This window comes from Pan paniscus, chromosome 3, assembly GCF_029289425.2.
Source record: "Pan paniscus chromosome 3, NHGRI_mPanPan1-v2.0_pri, whole genome shotgun sequence".
NCBI classification, from domain to species: domain Eukaryota; kingdom Metazoa; phylum Chordata; class Mammalia; order Primates; family Hominidae; genus Pan; species Pan paniscus.
This window is the reverse complement of record NC_073252.2, coordinates 137,204,515-137,219,405: the sequence shown is the minus strand read 5'-3', so window position 1 is coordinate 137,219,405 and position 14,891 is coordinate 137,204,515. Positions and strand designations below refer to the sequence as shown.

Here is a 14,891-nt window from a genome sequence, read left to right as displayed (position 1 = left end):
CCTATCACAATCTACACATTATGAACCCAAATCTCTGGTCTCCCTTTCTTCCAGAACTCATATTCTTTCTGTGTCATCGAAGACATTCAGATTAACCGTAAAGACTCTCAGAAATATCCTATATGTATTTTAGTAAAGACTGATTCATCAATATATGTTATTAGCAATAAATCTGGTACATATTACATACACTATAGTTTATTAATAAACTGTTTCTAAGAAATGTAATCCTCTGTCTTATAAAACTAATTGTCTCTTGTGTTTTGATCAAATTCCATAATATTTTTAATACAGATACTTTATTTAAAGAAAGAATGTTATGAGTCATTTCATTCAACTACTTTTTATTGTTCACCATCAACTTTCTCCTCTATCTACAATATTGTTTAAATGTACATTTTCCCACATCATAAACTATTAAAAGTACATGAGTAAGAAATAGATTTCCTATCATCAAAAAGCTGAATTATATGAAACTGTCAGCAGCAACTAGATTTTTCAGCCTTGCTCTGTCATATTTCAATATTAGAATAAATGACAATTCTTTTAAAAATACCTTTGGTTTCTTCTACAGCAAGTTTATCACAAATCTGCTTTTCATAGGTACAAAGATGTTCCAAAGCTTCTCTATAGAGACCTGCTTCCCGAAGAACTTGATTCTGATATAAGAGTAGTTCACTATATTCATAATCCACCTTGTCAGGGGATGTCTGTATATGGATATAAGGAATACTGACAGTAAGAATTTTATTTTCATATCAGAAAACTGTTCACAATACTCAAAAACATGTAAGAAGTCAAAGGATAACATCCGGTTGATAAAACTAATTTTTAAAAAATTCTTAAGTATCTACAGAGCAACTAAGTAAATAATGACAATATTAGGATATAACAGGTTGAATAAAATAATAATCCATAAGTCCTTACACACAATAAACATGGGGAAGAAGGGAAAGCTCTTACTCAGGAGTAGAATGCCAAATAATAAACCTACAAGGAATGACTAGAGTTAAGAGAATCACCATTTTGCAACTATCATAGTAATACTGATTCAGGCAAGAATCATAATCAATGAATGCTAAAACTAGAGGGTGAAAGTTTGATGAGCAATAGGCTATTCAGTCTCAAATTGCATATTAAACACAAAGAAAGAAAAATACGTTTACAATTGCAAATACAACTTTCACCATGTAATCAAATGGAACGAACTGATGGCATGTGCCTCTTGATGTAATGAATGGAGAAGGACCCAACATCATTTATATGGTTTCCTGCCAAAATTATAAAACTCTATCTAAGAATGAGGAACCATCAGAAAAATCCAAATTGAGGGACATCCTACAAAAGCACAGCCTTCTTCAGAAATGTCTATGTCATAAAATACAAAGGAAGTTTTCAAAACTGTTTCAGATTAAAAGAGGCTGAAGAGAAATGATAACTAAATGTAAGGTATGATTCTTAATTGGATCCTGCAATGAAATCAAATTGCTAGAAAGGCTATAACTAGGACAATTAGTAAATTCTGAATATGGGCTGGGGATTAATTAGATAACAGTCTATCAGTGTTAAATTTCCTTATTTTTATAATCTATCCCTATAATACTATCTAGAGAACTGACAACTATACAGTTATTTTTAGAAAATACACACTAAAGCATTTAGGGGTAAAGGAGCATGATGTCTTGCAATTACTCTCAAACATTTAAGGAAGAAAATTAAAATAGATAAATAGATACACAGATTTTTAAAGTAAATGCACCAAATATTAACAATTAGTTTAGTATGAATGAACCCCTATGTAGAGTTCTTTGTGCTATTCCTGCAACTTTTCTATAAGTTTGAAACTATTTCAAAATTAAAAGTAAGCCAGACTATGCACATTTTTTTTTTTAGTTATACTTAGGATCAGACTTAGTAAAATGGCTTCTAGTTATTACCTGTTGTGTTTTCCTAAATTCTTCTAAAATCTTTGCTGCCATTTCATAATCTTCTAATAAATGGTAAGCAATAGCATAACCAATCCATGATGCTCTCTGCGCAGGTCGAAGCTGAAGTAACTGATATCTCGTTTCCTTTAAAAGGAAAAAAATAAACACTTTTTCTTAGGCTTTTAGTAACGGCAAGTGCTCCTTTAAAAGATCTCCATATTAGGCCAGGCGCAGTGGCTCACGCCTGTAATCCCAGCACTTTGGGAGGCTAAGGTGGGTGGATCACGAGGTCAAGAGATCGAGACCATCCTGGCCAACATGGTGAAGCCCCGTCTCTATCAAAAATACAAAAATTAACTGGGCATGGTGGTGCACGCCTGTGGTCCCAGCTACTCCGGAGGCTGAGGCGGGAGAATCACTTGAACCCGGGAGGCAGAGGTTGCAGCCTGGCAACAGAGCAAGACACGGTCTCGAAAAAAAAAAAAAAAACCAAAAAAAACCACACATATTAATTTATCCCACAACCCTAAGCATTTTACAACACAATCATGGGAACAATAATAGAAAATACTTCAAACATCCATATTGTGTAGCTTCATGGAGGCAAAGAAATATTTGTTAAGAACATAATGAAGCCTCCAAGCTAATCTTAGAATTTTTTTAAAACTTAAGACCAAACTTAAGACCCTTCTTTATTTCTTGATCTGCTCAGTCCAAGAAAAGAGGCAGGATGGAAAGAACAGCACAAAGGAAAAATATTCAAAAATGTTTTTAAAAATTAAGTGTCCAACTACAGAGTTAACATACATAAAGAGGAAAGAATATGAAAGAGGAATTAAATAGATCTAACACTAATTTAAGGGTTAAAATCGAAGCTACAAAAATATATTAGAGTCAGTGGAGGTAGAAAGAAGAAACAAAACATTTGTTTTTGCCAGGTGCAGCGGCTCATGCCCGTAATCCTAGCACTTTGGGAGAATAAGGTGGGGTGGACTGCCTGAGCTCAGGAGTTCAAGACCAGCCTGAGCAACATGGTGAAACCTCATCTCTACTAGAATATAAAAAATGAGCTGGGCATGGTGGCACATGTCTGTAGCCCCAGCTACTCAGGAGGCTGAGGCATGAGAACTGCTTGAACCCAGGAGGTGGAAGCTGCAGTGAGCCAAGATCATGCCACGGCACTCCAGCCTGGGCAACAGAGTGAGACTCCAATGTCTCCAAGAAAAAAAAAAAAAATTTTTTTTTGTTTTGCTTTCCAGAAAAATATGGGAAGTAAATGTTAGAGTTACATGTCAATACTAGACAAAGGCATTGTTTATTTGAGGAGTACTGATTTTCTTTTTTTTTTTTTTTTTTGTTGAGACAGTTTCACTCTGTTACCCAGGCCGGAGTGCAGTGGCGTGATCTTGGCTCACTGCAAGCTCCACCTCCCGGGTTCATGCCATTCTCCTGCCTCAGCCTCCTGAGTAGCTAGACTACAGGCACCTGCCACCACGCCTAGCTAATTTTTTGTATTTTTAGTAGAGACGGGGTTTCAATGTGTTAGGCAGGATGGTCTCGATCTCCTGACCTCATGATTCGCCCACCTGGGCCTCCCAAAGTGCTGGGACTACAGGCGTGAGCCACCACACCTGGCCTGATGTTAATTTTTATCAAATTAAGTCAACCCTACACAGTAGGCCAAATCTGCCTCACCATAAAATAATTTATTTTTAAAGATCTGATTATTCCAAAAATAAACATAACCACTATGGTAGGAGGGAAAAAAAAATTCAATTAAATTATTTTCAAAATGAAATAAAAAATTTATATATCTGAAAGTACTCAAAGTTGTACATATTTTCCCCTTAGAATTAAAAAAAAAAGTCTCTATTTTACTTACCCTGTAACCCTCAAGATCTCGCATTTGAATCTGTAGTAAGGAAAGGTCCCTTAAGATTTGAAGATTGTCTTTATCCCATTTTAGTGCATTTCTGTAACACTTAATGGCTTCATCATACTTCTTGTCTGACCTCTGAAGAAGGCCATAAACGTGCCAACCTAAAGAATTTAGTTAAGGATACAACCTACAAGTCAAAAATTACTATTCCAAATGACCTCCCAAGAAACTTGGAGAACCACAGCCATTTATAAAACTACAAGCTTAAAAAGAAGGGGAAGGGGAGGGGGAGACTGATTTCAAAGATACAAAGCAGTTTAATACAGTGGAAAAGAGCACAGCTTTTGCAGCCAGAGAAAATTAGGTCTAGCCTGCCTTATCAGCTCTGTAACCTTGGACAAATCAGTCTCATTAAGTTTCCTCATTACTAAAATGTAAACAAATAGTCTATGCAGCAAATCATACTACTGACAACTAAATGGGATAACATATATAAAGTGCTCACTGGCTGGCACAAAGTCAATATATATATATGTAAACAGTTACTATATTATTAATAGTAAAAGGAAAAAGAAGGAATGGGTCTTCATGGAATCCAGTTATGTAAAGTCATGAAGATTTTATTTTCTTGAACTAACAAGATCCTTAGGACAACCCTTGGTGTAATACAAAGTTTCTAAAACTCAGCCACATATAAAATAAAAACATTCATTCATTTAACCGTAATTATTAAAACTTCTTTCCCTTTTTTTGAGACAGGTGTTGCTCTGTCACCCAGTCTGGAGTGTCGTGGTGTGGTCTTTGCTCACTGCAACCTCCACTCCCTGCACTCAAGTGATACTCCCACCTCAGCCTCCTGAGTAGCTGTGACTACAGGCACACACCAGCATGCCAGCTATTTTTTTCTATTTTTGGTAGAGATGGGATCTCGCCATGTTGCCCAAGATGGTCTCAAACTCCTGAGCCCAAGCAATACACTTGCCTTGGCCTCCCAAAGTGTGGGGATTACAGGCATAAGCTCCCAAACCCAGCCTAAAACTTCTTAATAACTAAGATGTAGGTCATCAAAATAGCCTCCTATATTAAAAGATCTTAAAGTCTAGTAAAGGACAGATAAATAAGCAAAATTAAAGTAGGTTGTAAAAACTGCTATCAAGGAGGAGAATATTCCACTTCCCAAATACAGCCCTTTTTCACTTTAGGTCTTGATTACTGTACCAGCTACCCAACCCACCTATCTTCAGTTTGTCTTCTTTTATTCTCCTACCAAAGTAATTGGGTTTTGTTGTTTTTTGTTGTTGTTGTTGTTTGTTTGTTTTTGAGATGGAGTCTCGCTCTGTCACCAGGCTAGAGTGCAGTGGCATGATCTCAGCTCACTGCAACCTCTGCCTCCCAGGTTCAAGCAACTCTCCTGCCTCAGCCTCCCAAGTAGCTGGGATTACAAGCGTCTGCCACCACGCCCAGCTATAATTTTTGTATTTTTAGTAGAGACAGGGTTTCACCATGTTGGCCAGGATGGTCCCAATCTCCTGATCTCGTGATCCGCCTGCCTCCTAATTATTGCGTTTTTTAAAAGAGATGGTCTCGCTCTATCACCTAGGCTGGAGTGCAGTGGCACGCTCATAGCTCACTGTAGCCTCAAACTCCTGGGCTCAAACAATCCTTCTACCCCAGCCTCCAGAGCAGCTAGGACCACAGGCACATGCCACACCACATGCAGTTAATTTTTTATTTTCCATAGAGACGAGGTCTCACTATGATGCCCAGGCTAGTCTTGAACTCCTAGCCTCAAGTGATCGCCGCCTCAGCCTCCCAAAGTGCTGGGATTACGGGCATGAGTCACTGTGGCTGGCCCAAAATAATCTTTTTAAAACACACTCAAAAGAAAAAAGGAAGTCCACTTCCCTTTCCAGAAACTTATAACGTTTCTTTCTGAGATCAAGCTCAAACTTCAATCTGGCCAGGTACAGTGGCTCACACCTGTAATCCCAGCACTTTGGGAGGCAGTGGTAGGTGGATCACTTCAAGTCACGAGTTCGAGACCAGCCTGGCCAACACTGCAAAATCTCGTCTATACTAAAAATACAAAAAACACCCAGGCATGGTGGCATGCACCTGTATTCCCAGCTACTCGGGAGGCTGAGACAGGAGTATTACCTGAACCCGGGAGGTGGAGGTTGCAGTGAGCCAAGATCACACCACTGCACTCCAACCTGGGTGACAGAATGAAACTCCATCTCAAAAACAAACAACAACCTTCAATCTAACAACTTTTAGGCCAGAGGTCCTCAACAGAGTCAATAAAATACAGAATGTTGGCCGGGCATGGTGGCTCACACCTGTAATCCCAGCACTTTCGAAGGCCAAGATGGGTGGATGGCTTGAGGTCAGGAGTTTGACACCAGCCTGGCCAACATGATGAAACCCTGTCTGTACTAAAAATACAAAAATTAGCCAGGCTTGGTGGTGTGCACCTGTAATGCCAGCTACTTGGGAGGCTGAGGCAGGAGAATCACTTGAAGCAGGGAGGCGGAGGTTGCAGTGAGCTGAGATCGTGCCATTGCACTCCAGCCTGGGCGACAAGATCAAAACTCCATCTTAAAAAAAGCACAAACAAACAAAAAAAACCCCAGAATGTTTAGGATGGCATGCATGAACTAAAAACACATATTTAATATTACACATTTTTAAAGCAAGTCAAAATATTACAAATTTTATTTGAAAAATAATCTTGATTTCCGTAATACAAATGACAAAGTACAACTGGATCAAATCCTCTCAGCCGTTTGGATCATGGTTTTATAAACTAGGAAACACTACCCATTAAAATCTAGCTCCCATTACCTATCTTCCCACTCCCTCCCATTTCTATCACTAATATCCTGTATTTCAGGACTTTACCTCTCTTAAATATTGCAACACCCACACAACTGACTCTCATCTTCATCTCCAAAAAATCCCATCCTCAAAGAGTTTAACATTGCCAAATATTTAAAGAAAATTATGTCCATCAAGAGGAACTCAAATAAATCATAATAAAACATTGGCAGAACACTATACAATCATTAAAAATGATGGAAAGACATCTATCTATGACAGTCTTAATAGTTAAGCCTTTGCTTGTCTTTCTAGTCCTCTAGTCACTCTCAATTCACATACTTCTGCTTTACTGGATTAGTGACAATTACTTGAATAAACCATAACATCTTATGTAATACTCCTAAATGTTCTGTAAATGTTTCTAATCAGTATCTTCCTTCACCAGACTGTAAGTTCTTTGAGAGCAAAATCTGTTATCTTTTCTTTGTCTGTACTAAGCCAAGGGCCTGGTAAACATCTGAAAAATTGCTAATTGTTTCAGCACTTAAAATTGTGTCAGCCCACAAAGTTGGTATAGAAATATTTGCTCAAGTCTATCTTAAAAATAGCAACCCACAATTTTTTCTCTATCCTCCCTCAGACATTTCTATTTGCTCTTACTCTTCCTTAATAAACTATTTATCCAATATGGTACTTAGCATTATCAGGGGCTATGTTATATATCTCATCATTAAGTCTTTAAACCAACACAGTGAGGTGGGTATGATTATCCCCATTTTACACATGAAGAAACTGAGCCCTAAGATCACACAGAAAGAAGCTGAAATGGGTTTTGAACCTAAGTGAGGCACATTCTAAGCCTATACTCCAAAAGCTTGTGCTCTAAACCAGGGTATTATAATGCCGCTCTAATATTCCTTATTTTATATCCTTTCTCTTTTTGAGACCCACCACCTACCACTATCACATTGGTGATTAGTTTTCAACAAATGGGGTAGGGGACTGCCACACAAATATTCAGACCCTAGCAATGCCCCCTTTTTAAGAGTGAGAAAAGCTTTCACAGATATTTTTAAAGGCAAGTTCCATTTATCTGTGAAATAAGAGAATGTTAAAACATGTAGGTATATAAAAATGTTCCCTGAATGAAGGCAGTTGCTGTTACCCTATTTAAAAAATAATTTCCTCTGTAATAGCACAATAAGAGAAATCTAAAACTTTGACTCTCAAATTGCTGCCTTAGCTCAAAACACCCCACTCAAACCTTAAATATATCTCAAAAAGGATACACACATGACTCTTCAAGTCATTTCTCAAACCTCTACGAACCAATTCATAAGCTTCTTCCTTTTTCCCCAAACAGTTCAATGTTAATCCTTTCATAGCCAGGGTTTCTATTTTCAAAAACAAAGAAGAAAAGGAACATTTTTAAAAATTAAATATTAAAAATAAATAACAACAGAACCATAATCTCAAAAACAAATGCTACACTGCTTTAAGAATTAAAAATGTCAAGGAGATTACTAAGATACTTTCCACTTTCTTGCAGATTTAAAACATTTTTAAAATTGGCAATCCAAGTAAACACAGATTTCCAGACTCTATTATTGGAAAGAGACTCTCCTTTTTTTTTAAGATAAAAGATACAAAATGCATGCTATTTGACTAGAAAGATAATCTAGTAATTCATTCTTCAGGGGAATTCCATGGGATAACCTTACATATCTACTTCATTAAAATATAAAAACTTTATCTTCAAAATATACTTTATTTCTGTGAACCTAGGTTATATACGGGTTAAACTCATCAGTGATTTAAAAAATACACATAAATTTCCTACATTTTTTATTTTCCTAAATTTATTTTAAAATTATTTGAGATTACTATTAAATATACAAGAAAAAGATGTCAGAAATCTATCATTAGCAACCAAAAGATTAAAAGAGAGTTAAAAGAAATATTAAGTTTTCAGAAGAGGAAAACTAAATTCTAATTTTATATGTATCCTATGAAGCCTAAAGGAAGTGAAAACATTATTTGCCTAACTTTTTAATTTATTTGATTGATTTCTCTTTTAGACTAAAATTTAGACTTTAGAGAGAAATTAATTAGGCACAAATGATAAGGATTAAAGATATAATCCTGAGGAAGAATCAACATGTACCGTTTAAAAATACTTTCGGCCAGGCGCGGTGCCTCACACCTGTAATCTCAAGACTTCAGGAGGCCAAGGTGGGTAGATCACTTGAGGTCAGGAGTTCCAGACCAGCCTGGCCAACATGGTGAACCCCCATCTCTACTAAAAATACAAAAATAGCCAGGTGTGGTAGGGGGCACCTGTAATGCCAGCTAGTTGGGAGGCTGAGGCACAAGAATTGCCTGAACCCAGGAGGCAGAGGTTGCAGTGAGCCAAAATTGCCCCATTGCACTCCAGCCTGGGCAACAGAGTGAGACTCCGTCTCAAAAAAAAAAACTTTCAATGAAATTATGACAATTTATATGCAACCTGAATTCAGGTATGTTACAGTGGCAGGGTAGGGAGCTGGAGAATCACATTTTAGAAACAGTGAAATAGGCTGGGCGCAGTGGCTCACTGTAATTCCAGCACTTTGGGAGGCCGAGGTGGGTGGATCACCTGAGGTCAGGAGTTTGAGACCAGCCTGGCCAACATGGTGAGACCTCATCTCTACTAAAAATACAAAAATTAGCCTGGCATGGTGGCACACGCCTGTAATCCCAGCGACTTGAGAGGCTGAGGTAGGGGAGTCGCTTGAACCCAGGGGGTGGAAGCTGTAGTGAGCTGAGATTGCGCCACTGCACTCCAGCCTGGACAACACAATGAAACTCTATCTCAAAAAACAAGAAGAAAAAACAGTGAAATGATGTAGGGAAAACTGCATTTCAGAAATAATGAAATCTGATACTTTTCTGTATTGAACACATTATGAGTATGCCTACTTTAGAAATGAATATCAAACAACATAATGCTCAGCTGGTCAGCAAAAATAATTTTTAATATGGAAAAAGAGAGATAAATTTATTTCTGTTTACTTGTTTTTTTAAATATATGTTTTGTCATAATAAAGACAAGGTCCCGCTATGTTGCCCAGGCTGATCTTGAATTTCTGGCCTCAAGCAATCCTCCTGCCTCAGTCTCCCAAAGGGTTGGGATCATAGGAGTGAGCCCCAGCACCCAGCAGAGAGATAAATTTAGATACTTTTATCTACATTGTTTTCCATCTCCAAACAATTACAGTAAAAGAAAGTATAAAGTGAAACACAGTGAAAGAAAGTGAGCATTATTATAAAGATAGGCCAAAAAAAAGGCAAGGAATCTAATGGAGAATTATTACTCTCCCCCTTCTCTTCAATACTAAGAGTACATTATCAATAGTTACTGAACAGCCACGTTTCTTAACTGTACAAATCAGACCTGCCAAAACTTATTTTTCCTTTGCCTCCTCTCAAGTTTAGCCACACACTCTCCCCTTGCTCTACAAATATCTCACCATCCAATAATCTACCTTCACACAAGCAAAAGCCTATAAACTTTCAGAACATTACAATATACAAATCATGTCTTAAACATGACTTGGTCTTGAGAAACTGAAAAACATAAATGAAAAATATGATAGTTTATGAGCAAAGGACCAAATGGTCACTTTCTGAATAAGATTATAAAGCATACAATTTATACAGCTCAACTAAAGTTCTAAAGTAAATTTTAGCATTCTATCCTATTATTTCTCTTTTCCTACAGAGGTAATATTCAAACTAAGAATAAATCAGAACTCAAGTAAAATGTGTTATCATTTTCTTGATATTAAATTCAAAATTCAGTATCAAATTTCACTTTCTCACAGAAGTCAAAGATGAGAGGGTCTGTTCTCTCTGGAAAACAGTTAAGGCAGCTGGGAAGAATACAATCCAGTAAGAGAGGCCAGACAGGTATGTAGTAAAGCTTTATCTACTTGCACTTACCTCCATGCTCTGCAAATTTGGGATTAGAAAGTATTTGTTTACAGAATTTCAATCCATTTCTATACTGTTTATGTTCATAACACCTCTGTCAAAACAAAAAAGAAAAATTTAAGTTTAGCAAGGAATACAAACAACTTTAAATTCAACGCTAAATTTCTCTACTCTGTTAAATACAACAGAATGCTATTTCCATATGCTTCTAAATCTTGGTAAAATGCCAATAAAAAATACAAAAGGTTCAAATACAGGAAGTAAAAGAAAGACAAAGGAACAAAATATAGATTAGTAAAGTCCAACAACTGAGTGATGCAGAAAGAGAACAGAAAAACAAATGGTATAGAATTTCTTTTATTTTTTTTTTTTTTAAGACTGAGACTCACTCTGTCACCCAGGCAGGTCACAGTGGCGTGATCACAGCTCACAGCAACCTTATCCACCTGGGCCCAAGGAAGACTTCTATCTCAGCCTCCCAAGTAGCTGGGACTACAGGCACATGCCACCATACCTGGCTAATATTTCTATTTTTTGTAGAGACAGGGACTCACTATGTTGCCTAGGCTGGTCTCAAACTCCAAGATTCTCAAGCGATCTCAGGACTCACTCAAGCAATCCTCCCACCTCAGCCTCCCCAGGGGCTGGGATAACAGGCATGAGCCACTATGCCCAGCTAGTTTTCTAAAGAACATTTTCTTTTTACTGAAGAACGTTTTCTTTTTACTGAAGCTTTCAAGCTGAAAGGGCCAAAAAAAGTCCATGCAAAATACACGGAAAAAATACCCAGACTGTAACATATCATAGTGAAATCTCAAAGCCTGAAAATAAAAAAAAAAGGTCCTTAAAAACTTCCAGAGAGGGGAAAAAAACAAGTCACATAAAAAAGATCTATAATCAGAATAGCAGTGCACTCTTATTTGAAAGTAAAAATGAAATACTATTGAAATCTAGAAGACAAATATACGGCCTTCAAAAGTCAGAGTGAAAATTAAGTTTCAACTTATAATTCTGTACCAGCTGAGTCATCAATCAAGTACAGTCAGGCCCCATATCCATGGGTTCTACATGCGTAGATTCTGCTAACTACAGATAGAAAGTATTAGGAAAAAAAAAAAACTGCATCTATACAAACTTACACTTTTTTCTTGTAATTAATGTCTAAGCAATACAGTATAACAACTATTTACACAGTATTTACATTGTATTAGGTATTATAAATAACCTAGAGATAATTTACAGTATACAAGAGGATGTGCATAGGTTATATGCAAATACTATGCCATTGTATATCAAGGACTTGAGCATCTCTGGATTTTGGTACCCAAGGGAGATCCTGGAACCAATCTCGCAAAATGTCATTTTGCTCCCATACATTAAGACTATATAAGAGGCCAGGCACGGTGGCTCATGCTTGTAATCCCAGCACTTTGGTAGGCCAAGGTGGGTGGATCATCTGAGGTCAGCAGTTTGAGACCAGCCTGGCCAACATGGTGAAACCCTGTCTCCACTAAAAATACAAAAATTAGCCAGGCCTGCTGGCGCCACCTGTAATCCCAGCTACTCAGGAGACTGAGGCAGGAGAATCATTTGAACCCAGCAGGCAGAGGTTGCAGTGAGCAGAGATCGCACCACCACACTCCAGCCTGGGCAACAGAGTGAGACTCCGTCTCAAAAAAAAAAAAAAAAAACCATACAAACCAAAATACCAAGAATGTATAAGAGCAAAATGACATTTTAAAGCTTTGCAAAAAGCTAAACTTTTGTGTATTCTTCCTTAGGAAGCCATTAAAAGAAATTAAGATAAATTTTTAAAAAGGCACTATCGAGGGCCAGGCGTGGTGGCTCACATCTGTAATCCCAGCACTTTTGGAGGCCGAGGCGGGCAGATCACGAGGTCAGAAGTTCGAGACCAGCCAGGCCAACATGGTGAAACCCCATTTCTACTAAAAATACAAAAATTAGCTGGGCATGGTGGCGGGCGCCTGTAATCCTAGCTGCTCGGGAGGCTGAGGCAGGAGAATCGTTTGAACCCGAGAGGCAGAGGTTGTAGTGAGCCGAGATTGCGCTACTGCACTCCAGCCTGGATGACAGTGTGAGACTGTATCTCAAAAAAAGAAGCACTCTAGGACTTAGTAAATAAGGAATATAATACAGAAAAAAGAACTAGAGAACAGCCACTCCAGAGTGGAGCAGAGTCAAAAGCTACTATGGAATAGGTTTCCAGCAAGAGCAAAAATTGAACTAGTGTGCTTGCTAACATGGAAAATGTTAATCATAAGCTCATGACAGAAATACAGGCACATTTGCAGGAAACGAGCAATAGGTCTACAGAAAACCAGGCAACTGCCTAAATAATAGGTATTAACTCCAGAAAAAACAAAAGCTTGTATAAGACTTGGATATAGTACAAATTTGGCTCAATACTGAACAATATATGCATAGTTATAAAAATGTAAACATTCTGTACTAGTTTATAAAAAACTTGTGATATGGCCGGGCGTGGTAGCTCATGCTTGTAATCCCAGCACTTTGGGAGGCTAAGGTGAGTGGATCACTTAAGGTCAAGAGTTCGAGACCAGCCTGGCCAACATGGTGAAACTCTTTCTCTACTAAAAATACAAAAAAAAAAATTAGCCGGGCATGATGGCATGCAGGCGTCTGTAATCCCAGCTACTTGGGAGGCTGAGGCAGGAGAATCACTGGAAGCTGGGAGGCGGAGGCTGCAGTGAGCCAAGATGATGCCACTGCACTACAGCCTGGGCAACAGGGCCAGACTCTGTCTCAAAAAAAAAAAAAAGAAAGAAAGAAGAAAAAAAAACTTGTGATATAATTATGTTGAGGAATGAGGAAGATGAAAGTGGGCAAATGTGTGAATGAGTAAGTTCTGAGTCCTCATTTTCAAAAACCAGAGGTCAACAAATATTTAAAAGCTATGTATCAAGAAGAAATAGTGATGTATTACTAAGCAACAAGAAGGCAAATACCAGACAAAATAAAGGGCTGAAGTTGCTTGATTCTGGAGGGGGAAAGCAAGGGGATGGGAGAAAATAGGGAACATTATTTCTTTCATCATAAATCTTTTAGTGCTAGCTGACTTTTAGACATCAATATATGCTTTCACATGAAAATTTATTTTTAAAGCATTATATTTGTTACAGAAAAAAAAATGCTCTAAAAGATACAATTCGTGCCAGGATACATTGATATAAATTTTAAACATTTTGCTCATAATTTTTGAGGCAATACATTTAAAATCTGGGAAAGAAGTTAATGCAAGTGATGACAAAAATCATGGTAGAAAATGTGTAGAAACAGAAAAATAAAAATGTAAAATTTCACATTTTAGCATGAAGAAATCAATTAAGTTCACACTACAGCAAACTAGAGTTGTTTTACAACCAACTATATACCCATCATCTCCACTTTGTTGTTGCTTTGAGACAGGATCTCACTCTGTGGCCCAGACTGGAGTACAGTGGCTCAATCATAGGCTCGAGCAATCCTCCTGCCTCAGCCTTCCAATGCTGTTGTTTTGCATCTGAAACCTAATATATCCAAATACAACTGATTTTCTTGCCCAAAATGTATTCTGCACCAAGTCTTCACCATCCTGAAGATAGAGTTGATCCCCCCCTTCAACTCAATCAACCAGATGATTATGCAAAAAAAATCTAATCATCTTTGGTGCTTCTCCTTCCCTTATACTTCTGTCCTCTGGTAGGTCCTATCAGACCCAGTTTCTTGGCAATAGCTTCCTAACTGGTTGAATATTTTCTTTGTCTCCCACAATCAACTATGCATTCAGCAGGCACAGTGATTTCAGGGATAAGAGGAGGAGAAAGCAGAAGCAGTTACTTGAGAGCTATCATTCATCACATGTAGCCAAAGAAACATAGTAAGACTAAGTAACTAAATTTAGTGTTCCCATTTACTTAGCAGAAAGCCTAAAAGTAGCTTGTTTTTCTTATAAGAAAGCACTAAAGGAAGCTATGATGTAAAGACTAACATAATTAAAAGGAATATTCTTGATTTCTTGCTGTTTATGAAAATTCATACCTATAAGGAAGAGGGTTAAGTGTCACTGTTCATAAAACCTTCAGCTTTCTGAAATTTTACATTTATAAAAATGTAGTTAGGTGACTTTCACTTTTGGCATGATGGAGTAGGTGAAGCTGAACTTTTTCTTTCATCATAAAGAAAACTGGACAAAATATATGAAATAACAGGTTCAACAGGTGGTGCTAACAGGTGGCGCAAGACTGTGAACCACGAGAACGGGAAACAAACAT

The 14,891-nt window shown here is 37.6% G+C and overlaps 1 protein-coding gene across 2 annotated transcripts in view; it reads right to left on the bottom strand.

Annotated features, from left to right (window-relative positions):
* The window catches only part of NAA15 (N-alpha-acetyltransferase 15, NatA auxiliary subunit), an 88,368-nt gene that overhangs the window by 45,340 nt on the left and 28,137 nt on the right, over positions 1-14,891 (bottom strand). For both annotated transcript variants that reach the window (XM_008974114.4, XM_003820670.6), the window contains exons 2-6: positions 10,609-10,693; positions 7,917-8,021; positions 3,811-3,968; positions 1,938-2,072; positions 557-710 (exon numbers count right to left, since the gene is read on the bottom strand). In XM_008974114.4, the coding sequence (XP_008972362.1) occupies positions 557-710; positions 1,938-2,072; positions 3,811-3,968; positions 7,917-8,021; positions 10,609-10,693 (637 nt within the window). The remainder of the gene's footprint in view (positions 1-556; positions 711-1,937; positions 2,073-3,810; positions 3,969-7,916; positions 8,022-10,608; positions 10,694-14,891) is intronic.